General features: G+C 35.6%; 1 protein-coding gene across 1 annotated transcript in view; it reads right to left on the minus strand.

Annotated features, from left to right (window-relative positions):
- Positions 1 to 2,251: 2,251 nt before the first annotated feature.
- Positions 2,252 to 19,182, minus strand: part of LOC134845515 (muscarinic acetylcholine receptor M3-like) — a gene marked incomplete in the record, with an annotated part of 35,701 nt that continues 18,770 nt past the window's right edge. The window contains 3 exon segments of the mRNA XM_063862439.1: positions 2,252 to 2,571; positions 8,354 to 8,392; positions 11,184 to 11,222. Of these exon segments, the coding sequence (XP_063718509.1) occupies positions 2,259 to 2,571; positions 8,354 to 8,392; positions 11,184 to 11,222 (391 nt within the window).

The following is a 19,182-nucleotide window of genomic DNA, read 5'->3' on the forward strand; positions in this document are numbered from 1 at the left end:
CAATGATTGAACGGTAATCTTATTTGAGTTGTATAAAGAGAATATTTTCTCATCGGATCAATCTTGAGGAGCTGTTAGGGTTGTGTTTCTCACAGCAAACGACCCTTCTAATGAGTTGGACCACTACCCTTCTGAAGTCTATGTTCGCATATGCGAACAGAAGGGGTTTATGGTGCTGTTGATGTAGCAGAGGCCATAGCTGATGTTGTATGTCCACAGTGGAATGCAAGTGGGACACTTGGCGATGACCATAACGAAACAGCTGAAGGGTGCCCAGCAGATGACGAAACAGGCCAGGATCAAACTGAGCATCTTCAGGGCCTTGATATGTTTCCCGCCTTTAGCTCCGCTCTCGTCTTTCCTAGGCCAATCAAGTTTTTGATTAAAAAAAATTCTCGGTGACAGAGGTGCGCTCGATTAGCGTAAAATTCACTTCTTACAGTTCGCGATTAAAAAAGTGGCTTCAAACTTTAGACTAGACGCTCAGATATATTAAATGATTAGGGAAATAAAAATTCTTAGCTGCATGTTGATCGCAATCGTTATTATTTTTTTTTCATGAAAAATTGAATAAAATATTTGTGAATAAAATCATATATCACTTAAGAAGCATTGACTGAAAATGTTTGGGAAACTCCCCGTGTTTGTTGTTTAGTTGTTAATACCCACTGTTCTCCTCGGGAGGGATTGCAACAAATAAAATGAACCTGGAACTAAAAATGTCTGCAAATAAAACAGGGAACATGGAAACAGAAAGTAAGCCGGTGAATGATTAAAGCCAACTAACTAGGTGAGAGAAAAAACCAGATAGCTTCTATGTTTGAATTGACTGTTTCAATGATTCACTTACTCTGACGATTGTTGGGAGACGATTAGAATTAAGCGGAATCTACAAAATCAGAAATCAAGACCATGTTACCAACACAAAACTAAAAATTTGTCACAATAGAACAAAACAGAACGGTACTGAAGAGCCACAACTGAACTGACTACAGTTTCGTTAGTTACAAATAATCATTTTGGTTAGTCGTCTAAAAATGAATAACACCTTCGGTTTTCGATCAGTGGACCAGGGAGAACAAAATTTTTCAATTCTATTTCACATGCAGGGGAGGATCTAGGATTTTCTTGAGGGGGGGGGGGGGGGGGGTTCAAAAAAATTTCGAAACTTTTGTCGACTTTTTTTTTAGGTCGACCAAATTGATTTTCCGAGCTCTTCCAAATCAATAAAAAGACCCTGTTTTTGAGGCTGCAGGCAAAATTTTGAAAAACTGGACAAAAAAAGGCGTTTTTAGGCACTTTTTGGAAAAATTTGACCAAAAAATTGCGTTTTTTTGGCGCGCGCTCCCACCTCAAAATTAGTATATATTGGCGCCAAAGGCGCCTTTAGAAAATTTTTAGGGTCCGTCACCAAATATGGATTTCTCAAAATAGTACAAAGGGTGGACCCTTTGGGTCGGAAGGGAGTCGAATACCTGAGAAGAGAAAACGTCCGCGAACGCCCCCCCCCCCCCTAAATCCGACCTTTTCGCATGAATTTTATTGTTGTGATATTTATCTATTAAATTAGATTGGTCATCATCTGTGCATTTCTAAATTATAAAGAAAATAAACAATTCAATACCTAGTTAGGAATATAATGAACAGTTTGCATCAATAAGTTAGTCAAGATTGGTTGTCCTTCATTTTTCCATAGAGTGTACTTCACACATGTGTGCTGCCAAGAGAAACAGGGCACAGAAGTGCAATATTTGCTCATAGTCTCTCAATTACATCTCAATTTCACGAACTTTTCAGCGCGCTCTTACCTCTTAGAAGTTAACATCTTTCCGCGACCACTGCGTCTCTAGAAAAACTTCATGGCTACTCCGAGAAACGAGCATAAATAACAAAACGAGCGAGAGAAGTAAGAGCCGGTACTGATGCTGATGCAATTCCTTCAATAACATTCAAATTTTTAAAATTAAATATGGCACAAAAATACAATTCGGAACAAAAAAAATTTACATCTACTGGTGAATTTGGAATACATTTTTAGGCAATTCTAAACAACATTTATTAAAAAATTACAGGAAGTTCTAGAAAAAAAAGTTTACAAATTCCGTTAGAGATGTTATAATGATGTAGATGACAACTTTTCTAGGAATTGTTCAATTTTGTTATTTGTGAAAAATTATGGTACGAATGTTGAGCATCGAAATGTATGACACAATGATTGAACGGTAATCTTATTTGAGTTGTATAAAGAGAATATTTTCTCATCGGATCAATCTTGAGGAGCTATTAGGGTTGTGTTTCTCACAGCAAACGACCCTTCTAATGAGTTGGACCACTACCCTTCTGAAGTCTATGTTCGCATATGCGTAGCAGAAGGGGTTTATGGTGCTGTTGATGTAGCAGAGGCCATAGCTGATGTTGTATGCCCACAGTGGAATGCAAGTGGGACACTTGGCGATGACCATAACGAAACAGCTGAAGGGTGCCCAGCAGATGACGTAACAGGCCAGGATCGAACTGAGCATCTTCAGGGCCTTGATATGTTTCCCGCCTTTAGCTCCGCTCTCGTCTTTCCTAGGCAAATCAAGTTTCTGATTAAAAAAATTTCTCGCTGACAGAAGTGCGCTCGATTAGCATTGGGAGGTGCATTCGATTAGCAGAAAATTCACTTTTTACAGTTCACGATTAAAAAAGTGGCTTCAAAGTTTATACTAGACGCTCAGATATATTAAATGATTAGAGAAATAAAAAATTCTTAGCTGCATGTTGATAGCAACTGTTTTTTTTCCATGAAAACTTGAATAAAAAATTTGTGAATAAAACATATATCACCTAAGCATTGACTGAAAATGTTTGGGAAACTCCCCGTGTTTGTTGTTTAGTTGTTAATACCCACTGTTCTCCTCGGGAGGGATTGCAACAAATAAAATGAAACGGGAACTAAAATTCTCTGCAAATAAAACAGGGAACATGGAAACAGAAAGTAAGCCGGTGAATGATTAAAGCCAACTAACTAGGTGAGAGAAAAAACCAGATAGCTTCTATGTTTGAATTGACTGTTTCAATGATTCACTTACTCTGACGATTGTTGCGTTTACTGACAGTTATACTTATAAATCCATCAGAGATGGATTGACTCTTACCTCGACTCTAACTGCTCATGCTCTGAAATACAAGATTATTTAGAAATGAATTAAATGCGTTCAGGGCATTACAGCAGCTTAAATTTATCAATAATGTCTTTCAACAGTCTCTGGGAAAGGGAGCCCTAATTCCGTACTCTTCCGGAGATAACGTCGTTATCTCTCTAATTTCGTTGCACGGGAGGGTTCGGATTCGTCCCGAAGGTACCACTGGACCTTTGGCTTCCAAAATTGTCTTCTGACAAGCACCTTATTGTGCCCTGATGTCACAAACAGGTTATTATCTGTTTTTCTCTCTATTTCCGTCTAAATTTCGTCTTGTAATCCAGCTGTTCTGTTTTTTTTCTTATATTTTTGTTCAAAAAGGCCAATTTTTGTATTTCTCAGAAAGTGTTCCAATCCAAATCGAAATTTTGAAAATTTGAAATTCTAGTATTTCTGAGCCTCCTTTTTACTTCAATCTCGGTAAAACCGCCTTTAACCTTGTTTTTGGCGTTCGTCGGAAGGTTCGACTGTGCCAGTCCGGGGGAATAGCACACCTTCCGACTTTCTCGACCTATGTTTTGACTTTCTCGATCAATTCGGGTATGTTTCGACTGTGTGCTTGATCTATGTTTCGACATTCTCGACCTATGTTTCGACTTTCTCGACCTATGTTTCGACTTTCCCGACCAAAATCGGAAATGTTTAAGCTCTGTGCTTGATCTATGTTTCGACTTCTTCAGCCAGTTTTGGTTACTTTCGACTTTCTCGAACCAACAAAAAAAATTTTCGACTTGGTTCGACCCAGTTCAGATATCTTTCTGGTTTCTTGATCAAAAATCGACATGTTTCGACATAATCGAGCGACTTTTGTTTGTTCGACCCGGCATCCATATGTTTTGACTTTCTCGACAACAAAATTGATATTTTTCATTTTTTGCGACATTCTCGACCGACAAATTTTCAAAAATTGAAAGTTTGTTTGGTCGACCCCACAAAGATACGCTTCTATTTTCTCGATCCAAAATCGATATGTTTTGGCTTTCTCGACTTTCTCGAGCAAGATTTCAAAAATTTTGTTTGTTCGACTGTTCTCGACGTATGTTCTGATTGTGCTCGACCCATTTTTCGACTGATTTAGACCTATGTTGCGACTTTCTCGACCAAATTCGAGTATGTTACGACTTTGTGCTTGATCTATGGCTTCGACTTTCTATACCGAAAGTTTGTACTTTTTGACTTTCTCGACCTTATGTTTCGACTTTTTTTGACCAAAATTGGTTGTTTCGACTTTCTGCTCGAACTATGTTTGGACTTTCTCGACCAAAAATGGGCATGTTTCGACTAAATTGACCTATCTCGGTCTTTCTCGATCAAAATCGGGTTTGTTTTGACTTTTAGTCGATTTAAAATTGCTTCTTGACCGCGGAATTTCAGTCGCATTTGCTCGATTTTTAATGTCGAAACATAGGTCAAGCACGAAACATAGGTTTTTTTTGTTTTTTTAGCGAGGATGATAAATCAGACAGAACAATTTAAAGACGATAATTATGATGATTGTGGTAGTCTTCAGCAGGCCGCAGTGTTGAACATAACTAACGATGCGTATATTTTGAAGAATAGTCCAGTTTCCCGAACTTTTCCGAAAAAAATTTTTCATCACTTTTTGCCATTTTTAGCCAAGTTTTTGCCATTTTTTGAATGACAATTATATCTAAATCTTTCTTGGAATAATTGGTCCGAATATGGTTCACGAACTTTTCAGCGCGCACTTACCTCTTAGAAGTTAACATCTTTCCGCGACCACTGCGTCTCTAGAAAAACTTCATGGCTACTCCGAGAAACGAGCATAAATAACAAAACGAGCGAGAGAAGTAAGAGCCGCTACTGATGCTGATGCAATTCCTTCAATAACATTCAAATTTTTAAAATTAAATATGGCGCAAAAATACAATTCGGAACAAAAAAATTTACATCTACTGGTGAATTTGGAATACATTTTTAGGCAATTCTAAACAACATTTATTAAAAAATTACAGGAAGTTCTAGAAAAAAAAGTTTACAAATTCCGTTAGAGATGTTATAATGATGTAGATGACAACTTTTCCAGGAATTGTTCAATTTTGTTATTTGTGATAAATTATGGTACGAATGTTGAGCATCGAAATGTATGACACAATGATTGAACGGTAATCTTATTTGAGTTGTATAAAGAGAATATTTTCTCATCGGATCAATCTTGAGGAGCTGTTAGGGTTGTGTTTCTCACAGCAAACGACCCTTCTAATGAGTTGGACCACTACCCTTCTGAAGTCTATGTTCGCATATGCGTAGCAGAAGGGGTTTATGGTGCTGTTGATGTAGCAGAGGCCATAGCTGATGTTGTATGCCCACAGTGGAATGCAAGTGGGACACTTGGCGATGACCATAACGAAACAGCTGAAGGGTGCCCAGCAGATGACGTAACAGGCCAGGATCGAACTGAGCATTTTCAGGGCCTTGATATGTTTCCCGCCTTTAGCTCCGCTCTCGTCTTTCCTAGGCCAATCAAGTTTTTGATTAAAAAAAATTCTCGGTGACAGAGGTGCGCTCGATTAGCGTAAAATTCACTTCTTACAGTTCGCGATTAAAAAAGTGGCTTCAAACTTTAGACTAGACGCTCAGATATATTAAATGATTAGGGAAATAAAAATTCTTAGCTGCATGTTGATCGCAATCGTTATTAATTTTTTTTCATGAAAAATTGAATAAAATATTTGTGAATAAAATCATATATCATTTAAGAAGCATTGACTGAAAATGTTTGGGAAACTCCCCGTGTTTGTTGTTTAGTTGTTAATACCCACTGTTCTCCTCGGGAGGGATTGCAACAAATAAAATGAACCTGGAACTAAAAATGTCTGCAAATAAAACAGGGAACATGGAAACAGAAAGTAAGCCGGTGAATGATTAAAGCCAACTAACTAGGTGAGAGAAAAAACCAGATAGCTTCTATGTTTGAATTGACTGTTTCAATGATTCACTTACTCTGACGATTGTTGGGAGACGGTTAGAATTAAGCGGAATCTACAAAATCAGAAATCAAGACCATGTTACCAACACAAAACTGAAATTTGTCACAATAAAACAAAACAGAACGGTACTGAAGAGCCACAACTGAACTGACTACAGTTTCGTTAGTTACAAATAATCATTTCGGTTAGTCGTCTAAAAATGAATAACACCTTCGGTTTTCGATCAGTGGACCAGAGAGAACAAAATTATTCAATTCTATTTCACATGCAGGGGAGGATCTAGGATTTTCTTGAGGGGGGGGGGGGGGGGGGGTTCAAAAAAATTTCGAAACTTTTGTCGACTTTTTTTTTAGGTCGACCAAATTGATTTTCCGAGCTCTTCCAAATCAATAAAAAGACCCTGTTTTTGAGGCTGCAGGCAAAATTTTGAAAAACTGGACAAAAAAAGGCGTTTTTAGGCACTTTTTGGAAAAATTTGACCAAAAAATTGCGTTTTTTTGGCGCGCGCTCCCACCTCAAAATTAGTATGTATTGGCGCCAAAGGCGCCTTTAGAAAATTTTTAGGGTCCGTCACCAAATATGGATTTCTCAAAATAGTACAAAGGGTGGACCCTTTGGGTCGGAAGGGAGTCGAATCCCTGAGAAGAGAAAACGTCCGCGAACGCCCCCCCCTAAATCCGACCTTTTCGCATGAATTTTATTGTTGTGATATTTATCTATTAAATTAGATTGGTCATCATCTGTGCATTTCTAAATTATAAAGAAAATAAACAATTCAATACCTAGTTAGGAATATAATGAACAGTTTGCATCAATAAGTTAGTCAAGATTGGTTGTCCTTCATTTTTCCATAGAGTGTACTTCACACATGTGTGCTGCCAAGAGAAACAGGGCACAGAAGTGCAATATTTGCTCATAGTTTCTCAATTACATCTCTTTCGCGTGGAGGTAAACGTCATCATGCCAGCTAGGCCACAGCTATTTCAATGAACTCATACGACCAGGTGGGAGCTCTAGAAGTCAAAATGTCGAGGTATGTGTTGACAAAAGAAACTCTCTCTTTTACTCACTGATAGATGCGTTTATTTAGCAAAAGCTACGCTGCAAGGATCATTTTTGACAAAGGTGATTTGCAGCTCCTCTTCTCGATAAAAGTCGCTGAGATAACTCGAGTTACTAGAGAAGTCGCGAGGACACTTTTATTTCCCTGATGTCTTTGCAATTACAAATAGCGTCAGCTCGATTGTCTTGTACTCTGGGCGATTACAACTTAGTTTCAGGTACTTGTTGTTGTGGCGGTTGGGAATTTTGTAGACATGCAGAAACAGTGGTCCCTCTTTCTGGTTCAAAACGCACACATCCGAACTGATCTATTTTCATAGAGTTGCTTTAGACTTGCTTATATTTATAGAAGAGTTGCGATTTTTTGTTTCGACCGAAAAGGAAGCAACTTTGCACGAGCATAAATGACTGATTTTGCCGGCTTTAACATGACACGAGGAAAAACGAGCAGACTCGAAGTGGTTTGTTCAGCCCCAGATTCAACAAATTCTATCGATGTTTGGAGTCAGTTTCCAGTTTCAATGTAGAAAAAAGGACGTCTTGAAAAGTATAGCCCATAAACGATCGCAGCTTTCTTTGATATAACTTTTGTTTTTCTACGAACTTTCCCCCTAGTAACACGGAAGGTTGTTAAAAAGCAAATTCAGATTTTTTGTTTGGTTTAAATTTGTCATTAGAGGCCAAACTGTGCATTTTGTGAATTGTAAGTGGATTCCATAACAGGCAAAAATCAGATCTGTCCCGGATTCCGCAAAATTGCTATTTTTTTAATGATCTTCTCTGCTGTTTTGGATTCCACGGACAATTAGCTAAAACACTGTATTGCTCGAAACTGCTCCAAAAACAGGCATCCGCAACAAAACACTGTATTGCTCGAAACTGCTCCAAAAACAGGCATCCGCAACAGGAATCCGCAACAAAATGGGTGGAATCCGGAACAAGTTTCTGGAATCCATGAACAAATAATAATATATGTGTTTATATAATTGCTCGTAGCGGAATCCGCAAAAAAATCAATGTGCCGACAAAATTTACGTTACAGGTATTTGTACGCGGAATCCACTATAAATTTGTTGATTAAAGCCAACTAACTAGGTGAGAGAAAAAACCAGATAGCTTCTATGTTTGAATTGACTGTTTCAATGATTCACTTACTCTGACGATTGTTGGGAGACGGTTAGAATTAAGCGGAATCTACAAAATCAGAAATCAAGACCATGTTACCAACACAAAACTGAAATTTGTCACAATAAAACAAAACAGAACGGTACTGAAGAGCCACAACTGAACTGACTACAGTTTCGTTGGTTACAAATAATCATTTCGGTTAGTCGTCTAAAAATGAATAACACCTTCGGTTTTCGATCAGTGGACCAGAGAGAACAAAATTTTTCAATTCTATTTCACATGCAGGGGAGGATCTAGGATTTTCTTGAGGGGGGGGGGGGGGTTCAAAAAAATTTCAAAACTTTTGTCGACTTTTTTTTTAGGTCGACCAAATTGATTTTCCGAGCTCTTCCAAATCAATAAAAAGACCCTGTTTTTGAGGCTGCAGGCAAAATTTTGAAAAACTGGACAAAAAAAGGCGTTTTTAGGCACTATTTGGAAAAATTTGACCAAAAAATTGCGTTTTTTTGGCGCGCGCTCCCACCTCAAAATTAGTATGTATTGGCGCCAAAGGCGCCTTTAGAAAATTTTTAGGGTCCGTCACCAAATATGGATTTCTCAAAATAGTACAAAGGGTGGACCCTTTGGGTCGGAAGGGAGTCGAATCCCTGAGAAGAGAAAACGTCCGCGAACGCCCCCCCCCTAAATCCGACCTTTTCGCATGAATTTTATTGTTGTGATATTTATCTATTAAATTAGATTGGTCATCATCTGTGCATTTCTAAATTATAAAGAAAATAAACAATTCAATACCTAGTTAGGAATATAATGAACAGTTTGCATCAATAAGTTAGTCAAGATTGGTTGTCCTTCATTTTTCCATAGAGTGTACTTCACACATGTGTGCTGCCAAGAGAAACAGGGCACAGAAGTGCAATATTTGCTCATAGTTTCTCAATTACATCTCTTTCGCGTGGAGGTAAACGTCATCATGCCAGCTAGGCCACAGCTATTTCAATGAACTCATACGACCAGGTGGGAGCTCTAGAAGTCAAAATGTCGAGGTATGTGTTGACAAAAGAAACTCTCTCTTTTACTCACTGATAGATGCGTTTATTTAGCAAAAGCTACGCTGCAAGGATCATTTTTGACAAAGGTGATTTGCAGCTCCTCTTCTCGATAAAAGTCGCTGAGATAACTCGAGTTACTAGAGAAGTCGCGAGGACACTTTTATTTCCCTGATGTCTTTGCAATTACAAATAGCGTCAGCTCGATTGTCTTGTACTCTGGGTGATTACAACTTAGTTTCAGGTACTTGTTGTTGTGGCGGTTGGGAATTTTGTAGACATGCAGAAACAGTGGTCCCTCTTTCTGGTTCAAAACGCACACATCCGAACTGATCTATTTTCATAGAGTTGCTTTAGACTTGCTTATATTTATAGAAGAGTTGCGATTTTTTGTTTCGACCGAAAAGGAAGCAACTTTGCACGAGCATAAATGACTGATTTTGCCGGTTTTAACATGACACGAGGAAAAACGAGCAGACTCGAAGTGGTTTGTTCAGCCCCAGATTCAACAAATTCTATCGATGTTTGGAGTCAGTTTCCAGTTTCAATGTAGAAAAAAGGACGTCTTGAAAAGTATAGCCCATAAACGATCGCAGCTTTCTTTGATATAACTTTTGTTTTTCTACGAACTTTCCCCCTAGTAACACGGAAGGTTGTTAAAAAGCAAATTCAGATTTTTTGTTTGGTTTAAATTTGTCATTAGAGGCCAAACTGTGCATTTTGTGAATTGTAAGTGGATTCCATAACAGGCAAAAATCAGATCTGTCCCGGATTCCGCAAAATTGCTATTTTTTTAATGATCTTGTCTGCTGTTTTGGATTCCACGGACAATTAGCTAAAACACTGTATTGCTCGAAACTGCTCCAAAAACAGGCATCCGCAACAAAACACTGTATTGCTCGAAACTGCTCCAAAAACAGGCATCCGCAACAGGAATCCGCAACAAAATGGGTGGAATCCGGAACAAGTTTCTGGAATCCATGAACAAATAATAATATATGTGCTTATATATTTGCTCGTAGCGGAATCCGCAAAAAATTCAATGTGCCGACAAAATTTACGTTACAGGTATTTGTACGCGGAATCCACTATAAATTTGTAAGTGGAATCCACTTACATTTTGGAACATGTTCTAAGACTTGTCTCTGGAATCCAGGAACATACAGACACAAAATTGTGCGCCTGTCCAGTGCACAGTTTGGCCTCGTAATGGTTGTTTGAATTGAAACACTATCATTGAATCACTTGTTGAACTCATAGAAAAAGAAAGATCTAAGAGCGAAAACTTCCTTAAAAATATGCTATTTACAAGTATTTGAAAGTTTCAGAAGTAGATCAGCAAAAATGAGATCCAACATGTTCCAATTACCAAACAATTCTTATGTATATTTTGATAAAAATTTCTTAACTTGTGATTTCAATTAAGCGCTTTGATAGTGCAAAGGAATCCGATAAACCAATAGGGTGTGCGGTGCGTGTTAAGAGTAACAAGGTTGACCATATCTGTATAGAGACCTCGTTTGCTTTTCATTATAAATTTGAAGTAAAGAGCAGCGCAGCAACCAAAACAAAAAAAAACAGTTTTTTATCCACATGGTAAAACTGAAACGTTCAAAACATTAAGTGACATTTAGAACATAAAAGGCAACAGGTTTAATGAAGACATAGATGAAGACAGATAATGATCGTAACATTATCAGAGTATATCTTCAGAGCATCAACCGGGCTAAATTAGACACAGTTAGAAAGGAATGAAGATGACTCTCACCGGAGTTCACATATGCGTAACCAGATAATCTATATATACTCACTCTTGGCTCTCTTTCAACCTGTTCAAAGCCGCATGCCAGCTGGAAAAGAGCAGTCCCGAATGGATCATATGAAAAAGAACTTTAGAGTTTCAAACTAATTTCATAGTTTCACAGGTATACTGCGACCAGCCCATTAACATGTGCTTCGATTAGCATGCCCATGTAGTAAATGAAGTTGGAAGTTGACTTGTTCCCTATATTTTAACATTTGCTCACTCAAGTTGGATCAACTGTACAATACAATTCCAAATCCCCCCCCCCCTCATCTAAGTGACCTAACGTAGAGTTCCCTCCCCAAGCATGTATTAAGTCTGAAAAAAATAATCTTCTGTAAATAAACGCGTAAATAATTTTGTGTTTACATGCGGAATTGCATTTGTATGCTGCTAATTACACAAACTAATGTTTTAATTCCATTTTCTTTTGTAATGCGGTAAATTTTGAATGAATCTAGACTATGATCAAAGTTAGCTTATGAAAAATCCATTTTTCTCCCCCCAAACTTGATTTGGGTAAAATTGTTCGTTTGATCTCTCAAGTTTGCATACTTGAATAGTGTGCATCTCCGCAAAGGTTAAAGTGAACTTGGAAAAGTGATGTCAATGGGGTCTAGGAAATCAGACAGCCGTTAAAAACGGAATTTCACAATAACTTTAGAATTTAGACGATAAGAACTGGACCACACAAGTTTTTTTGTTTAGAATGAAGTTGCATGAAAACAACAAGCGTATATGATTACAGAACTGAACTATTCAATTTTATTATCTTAAATTAATTATAAAACATTAATCGAAAAAGCAAACTCAATTTTTGAAATGAATAAATTATGCAACTGTGGAATAAATCACATGATTTGTGGTTGGACAGCCAATTTTTACCCCATCAAAAGTTAATTAAAGTCTGTAAACAAGTTTCACGCAATTTGCACCCAAGTTATTGTCTAATCTGCCTTATTTTCTGATCGTAAAATTTGCTTGTCGGTCGTCTAATTTCCTAAACCCTAATTTCAACTAAGAAATGAGGTTCTATTTTGCTTTGTGTAAGCATAAACGTGTAAAGCAAATATCAATCTTTGTAATGGTGCTCAAATATGTGTTTCATAATGGCAAATAAGTTGCACATGCTTCAAGAAAAGTTCAAATTCTAGAGAATTTTGACCAATAAAAAAAAATGTTAAGCAAAAAAAGTGTAGATAAAAACGTTTCAAAAGACGGCTCGTATCAGGGCAAAAACCCGAAAGTTTTGACTGCGTTTTATTATCTGTGGATTTTTCTTCTAAAAAATTGACTGATGAGTTTTTAAAAAAAAAAGAAAAAACTTCAAAAATCATCCCTCACGGGCTATGTAAAGTACAAAAAGATATCTTTCGCATATAGCAAAGTATTCAATAGACCAGAGAGCATGCCCCATTTCAATTTAGACCAATTTTTGTTCGGAGTAAATGTTTGCTTACGCGTCAAAGCAGGAAATATATCGCGCGTTAATTGTCCCAAACTGGCAAACTTCAAACCCCCATAACTTTACCAAAAATGATTACAGGTAATTATTATTATTTTTAAATTTTCAACACAAGAGTACCTTCCAAATGATGCAAAAAGTTGAAAGTCGAAATTTTTCTGGAAGAACTAATCGTCCCGAGCACAAATTTTTTCTCACTTTGTTCGAAAGTCGGAAAAATAACACTAAATTAAAATACTTACAAAACTTTTTTCACCGACTCTTAATGACTAAAAGTTGTACAGAGCGTTGGACTCTTCCAAAATCAGACTTACGGAATGTCAGCTCGAGAAATTTTTTAAACACCCTTAAAAATATATGAATCGCAAATCTGGCCATTTTTGGCTTTCCGTGTTCACAAATGTTTCACGGAATTTAAGCTTATTGAAATAATTCCCGTGACTCGGTACCTGAAAAAGCTCAATTCAATTTTACAAATGACCAACCCAACACAAAACTGAATGTTTATAATATTTTGAGCTGATGGGTAATCGAAATGCGAACCTCCGAAATTTGCATTATTTTACCGTTTCTCTATAGGTCTCCGAGTAAAGGTTGAAAAATAAATGACGCTTTCTACAATTAGCATGAAATTTTTTTTCTGAATGCTGATATAATAATTGTATCTGTTGTTTTCTTCGAATTATTTTTCTATAATTGTTACCTGGGTCAAAATTGTCAAAAATACCTGATTTGTTTTTAAAACAAACTTTCAAGCCCAAAATAGCGTCCGCAAAATCTGATTACAGAGTGCCCTTGTTGTTTTACTTGCGCCGTAGTTGACTAATTCCCGCATTTTTTTTGCATTTTGGCTTAAAAATTGTTTGAAACCAGCGTCAACGATGTGATTTTGTCCATTCACAAATGATACGGTATACGAATTAAAGACTACTAGCAAGCCCGTTTTCACTGATCAATCAACTCGCAATCTATTCAAGCAAAAAACTTTAAATATCCCCAAGTTGTTGCATATGGTGAATTGGTTCGGAAGAAAAATAAGTTTTTCTGAGCAAGTAATTCAAGCGATGAGACTTAAATTATTTGAGTTGCTTTCATAAAGCGAATCAGCCTGTTTGAAAAATTTTTCTAAGCAAGATAATTAGGTAATTTTTTTGCAAAACTTTAGGTTAATTTCTATTTCAGAGCAAGCTAGTCAGGTAAAAAAAAAACTTGAAGTTTTTCAAATTACTTTGTAGAACGAATCGTTTCAAAAAATTTTGAATTTTTTCCAAGCAAGCTACTCAAGCAGTGAAATTTTAAAATTTTCAATCACCTTGCAAAACAGTAAAGTTTTCTATGTAAGACAATCAAGTGATTAAGCATTGCAATTTAATAAGTTATTTCATTGAGCAACTAGATTAATGAGAAAATTTAATTCAAAAAAATCTATTTGAGCAAAAAAAATCGAAAATTTCTTAGTCATTTTGTCAAGCGAATCGGTTCATTGAGTCTTTATATTTTTCGAGCAACCTATTGGCCTATTGAAATCTTGCAGTGTTCCAAGTTGTTTCATGGAGCGAAACGGTTAGCAAAATTTGGACAAAACGAGCCATGTGTTTGCAGTAATTCCAATTGTATCATCGAGAGATAAAGCTCACGAAAAAGTCAAATTTTTTAGGCAAGCTATTCAAAAGTTTCATGAAAAAAATTGTTTTGCCAAAAAATTACGTTTTCATCGCAAGCTATTGAAGCAATGAAACTTTCAAAATACTTCTTGGTCTATCATAGAGAAAGCTATTGAAGTGAATATACTATAAAACTTTTTGAAGTTCTTTTCGAAGCTTGGATTGTTTCTCAAAAAGGCCAGCTGAAAAGTTTGAAGCCAGCCAGCCAGTATAGCAATGAAGCTTTAAATTATTTCGAAAGTGCTTTTATCGCGTGGATTTAGTTTCCAAAAAAAACTTTGAAATATTTCGAATTAGTTCAAAGATTGAACCAGTTTACAAAAAAAATCATTTTTCAACAACTTAGTACAAAAAAATCTACGATCAGAGGTTGTTAGAGAAGTCTTTGAAAATTTCAATTTATTTTTAAGGCAAATCAATTAGCAAAAAAATAGTTTTTCCAAGCAAGCTATTCCAGCTACACGTTTCTGAATTTTTTGAATTATTTCATAAACTGAATGGCTTCGCGAAAAAATGAAAGTGTTTTTTTAACAAACTATTCCAGCTATTACACTTTTAAAAGTTTCAATCTAGTTATAGAGGGAATTGATGCGCAAAAATTGGTTTTTTATAAAGTAAAGATGTTGCTGTTCTTAGTTGGTTTGTTTCAGATTGAAATGAAACTGTAACCGCAAAATTTTGGACAAAAATTGGACCTAGTGTCTAGCTTTGAAATTGAATTGAGTTCATAATATTTAAAGAACTGAATAATTTCAAAAATAAATCGAGAAATTTCCATTTTTTAGAATAAAGAATGTTTGAAATTTCTACAAAACTTTTGCCTAAGCGCCTCTTAAACATTGTCCAACGTATATTTTTTAACCAGTGTGCCTTTTAAGTTCAAAAAACATGCAAATTGTTTAATATATAGACTAGCAAGCCCGTTTTAACTATCAATCAGCTCACAAAAAATATGTGTTCTTCTGTTCAAGCTATTCAAGCAATGAAAAATTTCAAGTTGAGCAATCTCGTAAATCGATTTTTTTTGACAGAATCCGTTTGCGAAAAATAAACATATTTAAGGAAGTTATTCATGTTCTGAATCTTCGAAAGATTTCAAATCTTTCATGACGATAATCAATTGGCGAATGCTTTTTTAAATTAATATCATTCATCTAACAAAACTTTGAAACTTTTTAAATTTTTTTTCATATCGCAAATCATTTTAGAAAAGGTAAGTTTTTTGAAGCTTTGAGGTTGCTGTTTTAGTTGACTTGTTTCAGACTTAAATAAATCTGCAAAAGCAAAATTGTTGAAAAAAGTGGACAGGGACTATCTAGCTTTGAAGCTGAACCGAGTTCCTTTTGTTTCAAGAGCCTAGATTTTTTCCCAATACTTGATGGTTCTGAATGAATGATTCTTACACGTTCATATCCGCTTTTTTCAAACGTGGTGCTCGATAGCGTTTGAAACATTAGGCCTTATGCTAAACTATGCTCTTTCATTTAATATATAAGATTTTAAGGATTTTCTTACAAATAAATCAATTTCACTGACTTTTTGGCTTTGTTCTTGGGTTCCGAATTTACAGTTTTTAAACACACTTTCATCAATCCAGGTTTTCAGAAATGCCACATCAAAATAATTTTAATCATAAGTGTATGAACAATCATAATATTAGAAAGCAAAAAATTGTAATAAAATGATTTATGTTGTTTGGTATCTAACAAAAAAAGTTTACAGAGCTTCGAAGCTGCTGAAAAAACGTATTAAATTTTGATGACCAGCGGCTTTGAAACATTTCATTCATTGCATTTGAAAGCCTGAAAAGCTAAACCATGCAGCAGTTTTTGAGGCGTTCTGGAAATCGTGGCAAAAATGGTAGACTTTAGAAAAATGGCCCTTTTACAATAAGTTCTGTTTGTCGCTAGATATAAATGCTTCAAATAAATAACACAATAAATTAAATCAACACGCACCCTAGTCTATATAGTTATTTCAATGCTTATTGGTAACCCAAGTCTTTAACCATCGGATGAATTTTAATTTCATGCATCAAGAGAAAAAGTTTAATTTGAATTTTCTTCTGCCTTCCATTTTCAGGCCGCAAAACGCAGGAGGCTTTGATTGGTGGCTTGAAAACAAACAAAAACGAGTTCGAAGGGTTTTTATAAGGAACGTTCATCAATTATTTGCGCTGTTCAAAAAAAACTTTGAATCCTCATTTTTCACTTAAGTCATAAAGATTATTAAACAAAATGACCATTGATTGATGAATATCTTCTTTTTGGTCATAACTGAACATTTTTTTGTCCCAGACTAGTTTTTTTTGTCAGGAAAAATTTCTACCCAACAGACATAAATAATTGACGCTGAAAAATTGATTACTTGCAGACATTTTTTTTGGAACGACTTGATTTTTTAAATTGGATTGTTTGTTTTTGTATTGCTCTTTTCACAAAAATTTATTCTCCTCTTTTTCACTTAGGTCGTAACAGTTACTAAAAAATTTGACAATTGATTGGTGAATCAAATTTCTCCAAAAAATTGATAACTGGAAAATGTCAGTTTAAAGCACTGGCAGGTACCTTCATTTTGGTCAAAATTGAATAAATTTTTCTCTAAGACGTGCTTTTTTGTCTGGAAAGTTTCTTACAAACATATGATTGATGCTAAAATGATTGATGCTTTTAAAGTTTTTTATCCCCGTTTTATCAATTCAAAACTAATTTTTGTCAAAAAAAATTCTTTCATGGTAGGATTATTAGAAAGACAAATTTGTTCTAAAACAGAATTCCAAAACAAGGACTCACCGTAAACTATTTTTTTCTCTCGTCTGATTGCAAAATTACTTTAGATATTTAATGCATGATTCCAGTTTTTTTTGACAACATTCTCTTTTTTCAAAAATCCCTATAATTTAGGGCTTACTGACTTACTTAACATGTTTCTTGCGATTCTTAAGAATCTGAAACTTTTTTAATTTTCTTTGTTTTCTTTCCCAAGTATTGGCAACAGACCATAAGTCTTAGCTTCAGTTGGATCATTTTGGGACTATACGTTCCTCAATGCAGAAAAATTAAAGTCAAGAAGAAAACAAGAAAAAATTTTTGTTCAATTGTCAAAAAAATGATCATTTTTGAGCCAAAAAAATTTACCAAAAAACAAAAACAGGAGAGAAGAGGCTGTATCTAAGCAAAATGTTTCTGCTATCAGCAACATGATGATGTGACAAGAAAAAGAATCAGATAAAAAAAGTAATTTTGGTTTTTTAGCGAGGCGTGAAATTAACATCGCTCAAATTAAATTGAGTTTTTGTTTTTCTTCTCCAAAGACCTCCCAAATTCATAAACAGGTTCACTGAATAGCCACAACTGATGGTCCATAAGTGTATCTACCGCCACCTCGATACTACCAACTGGAATTTTGTGTTTTTGTTTCTCTATTCGAAAACTTACAATACACAAATCGACAAATCGTTGTTAGATTCTTTTTGAACTGAAGGCTCTTAAAGTTTCTTTGATAAATGTTCCAGGTTGAACACATCTTATTCAAACGTGCAAACTGCTGATATTTACCCTATGGCAGATAACTTTTGTTTTCGACAAAGCGTATGATATTTTTTGAGTGTCTTCAAAACTTACAACAACTGGTCCTTTTGAAATGAGATTAAAGTTTTTTAAACCGATGGCAAACAGCGGTTTGGCTCAATGCTCTTTTTTCATATCTGTCGCGAAAAGAACTTCCGAGTAGAGTTAAACTGCCCACAAAAACCATCCCGGTCGGCAAGTTTTGTAATCAGCGTCTGATTAAAACACAATTTTGTCGACCAGGAGTCGCAAAACATTATAAAACACACAATAATCATAAGAACAGTTGTAGCAGGAAGAAGGCAAGTAAATTAGTCGGAACGATGTGTAACTAGACATAGTTTATACAACTCACTAGTCAAAAAGGATATTTTATTCAAAACCAAAACAAAAAATAAACGTTATACTGTTTGCCAGTTTGTTTGAAACCAAAACGAAACAAGACTGCTTGTATCAGGGCGAAGCCCTGATTGTTCCGACTGCTTTTTAAGGTCTACGGAGTAGTAATAGAATGAAAAAATGATATGTACAAAATTTTTTTGAAAATCATCCCCCACATGCCATATAAAGTGCAAAGTGATAAATTTCGCTCCAAGTAACAAATCAAATATTGTTCAGACTTTCAATACGAAAAGAACGGAATATTTGTGCTCGGGGTGGGTTTTTTTCTTCAGACAAATTTCGACTTTTTAACTAGCCGTTTTTGACGGATTTTGTTTATATCATTGAAAAATTATTGTTGTCCTGAGCTTAAATTTGAAAAGATACTTTGTCTGTAATCATTTTTGTAAAGTTATGGGGGTTTAAAGATGGCCAATTGGGGACAATTACCGAGCGATATATTTCGCGCTATTAACGCGTCAGCGAGATTTAATCCGTCTCAGAAAGCGTTCCAAAATGTTTTAAGGAAGCTTATATACCATAATTAATTTGTTAATAGGAGCCAAGTCTATCACTTTGTACTCAATATGACGTGTGGGGGATGTTTTTACTAAAAATCTTAAATTTTGTTTATTACATTTAAACTTTCCAGGTTATTACTGCTCCATAGACCTTAAAAGGCAGCCAGAACATTCAAGGCTTCGCCCTGATACGAGCAGTTTTGCTGCAATTAAGTTTCCTTCAAATAATTTGGAGCGATTTCTAAGACGGAACAATACTCCGCTTACGCCTTAATAGCGCGAAATATAATGTGCGTTAATTGTTCCAAGTTGGCCAAAATGCAATCTTTAAACCCTCATAACTTAACGAAAAATAACCACAAGTAGAAATTTTTTTTTCAATTTTGACCTCAGGACAACAATACCT

The sequence above is a fragment of the Symsagittifera roscoffensis genome, chromosome 5 (assembly GCF_963678635.1).
Source record: "Symsagittifera roscoffensis chromosome 5, txSymRosc1.1, whole genome shotgun sequence".
Taxonomy (NCBI): domain Eukaryota; kingdom Metazoa; phylum Xenacoelomorpha; order Acoela; family Convolutidae; genus Symsagittifera; species Symsagittifera roscoffensis.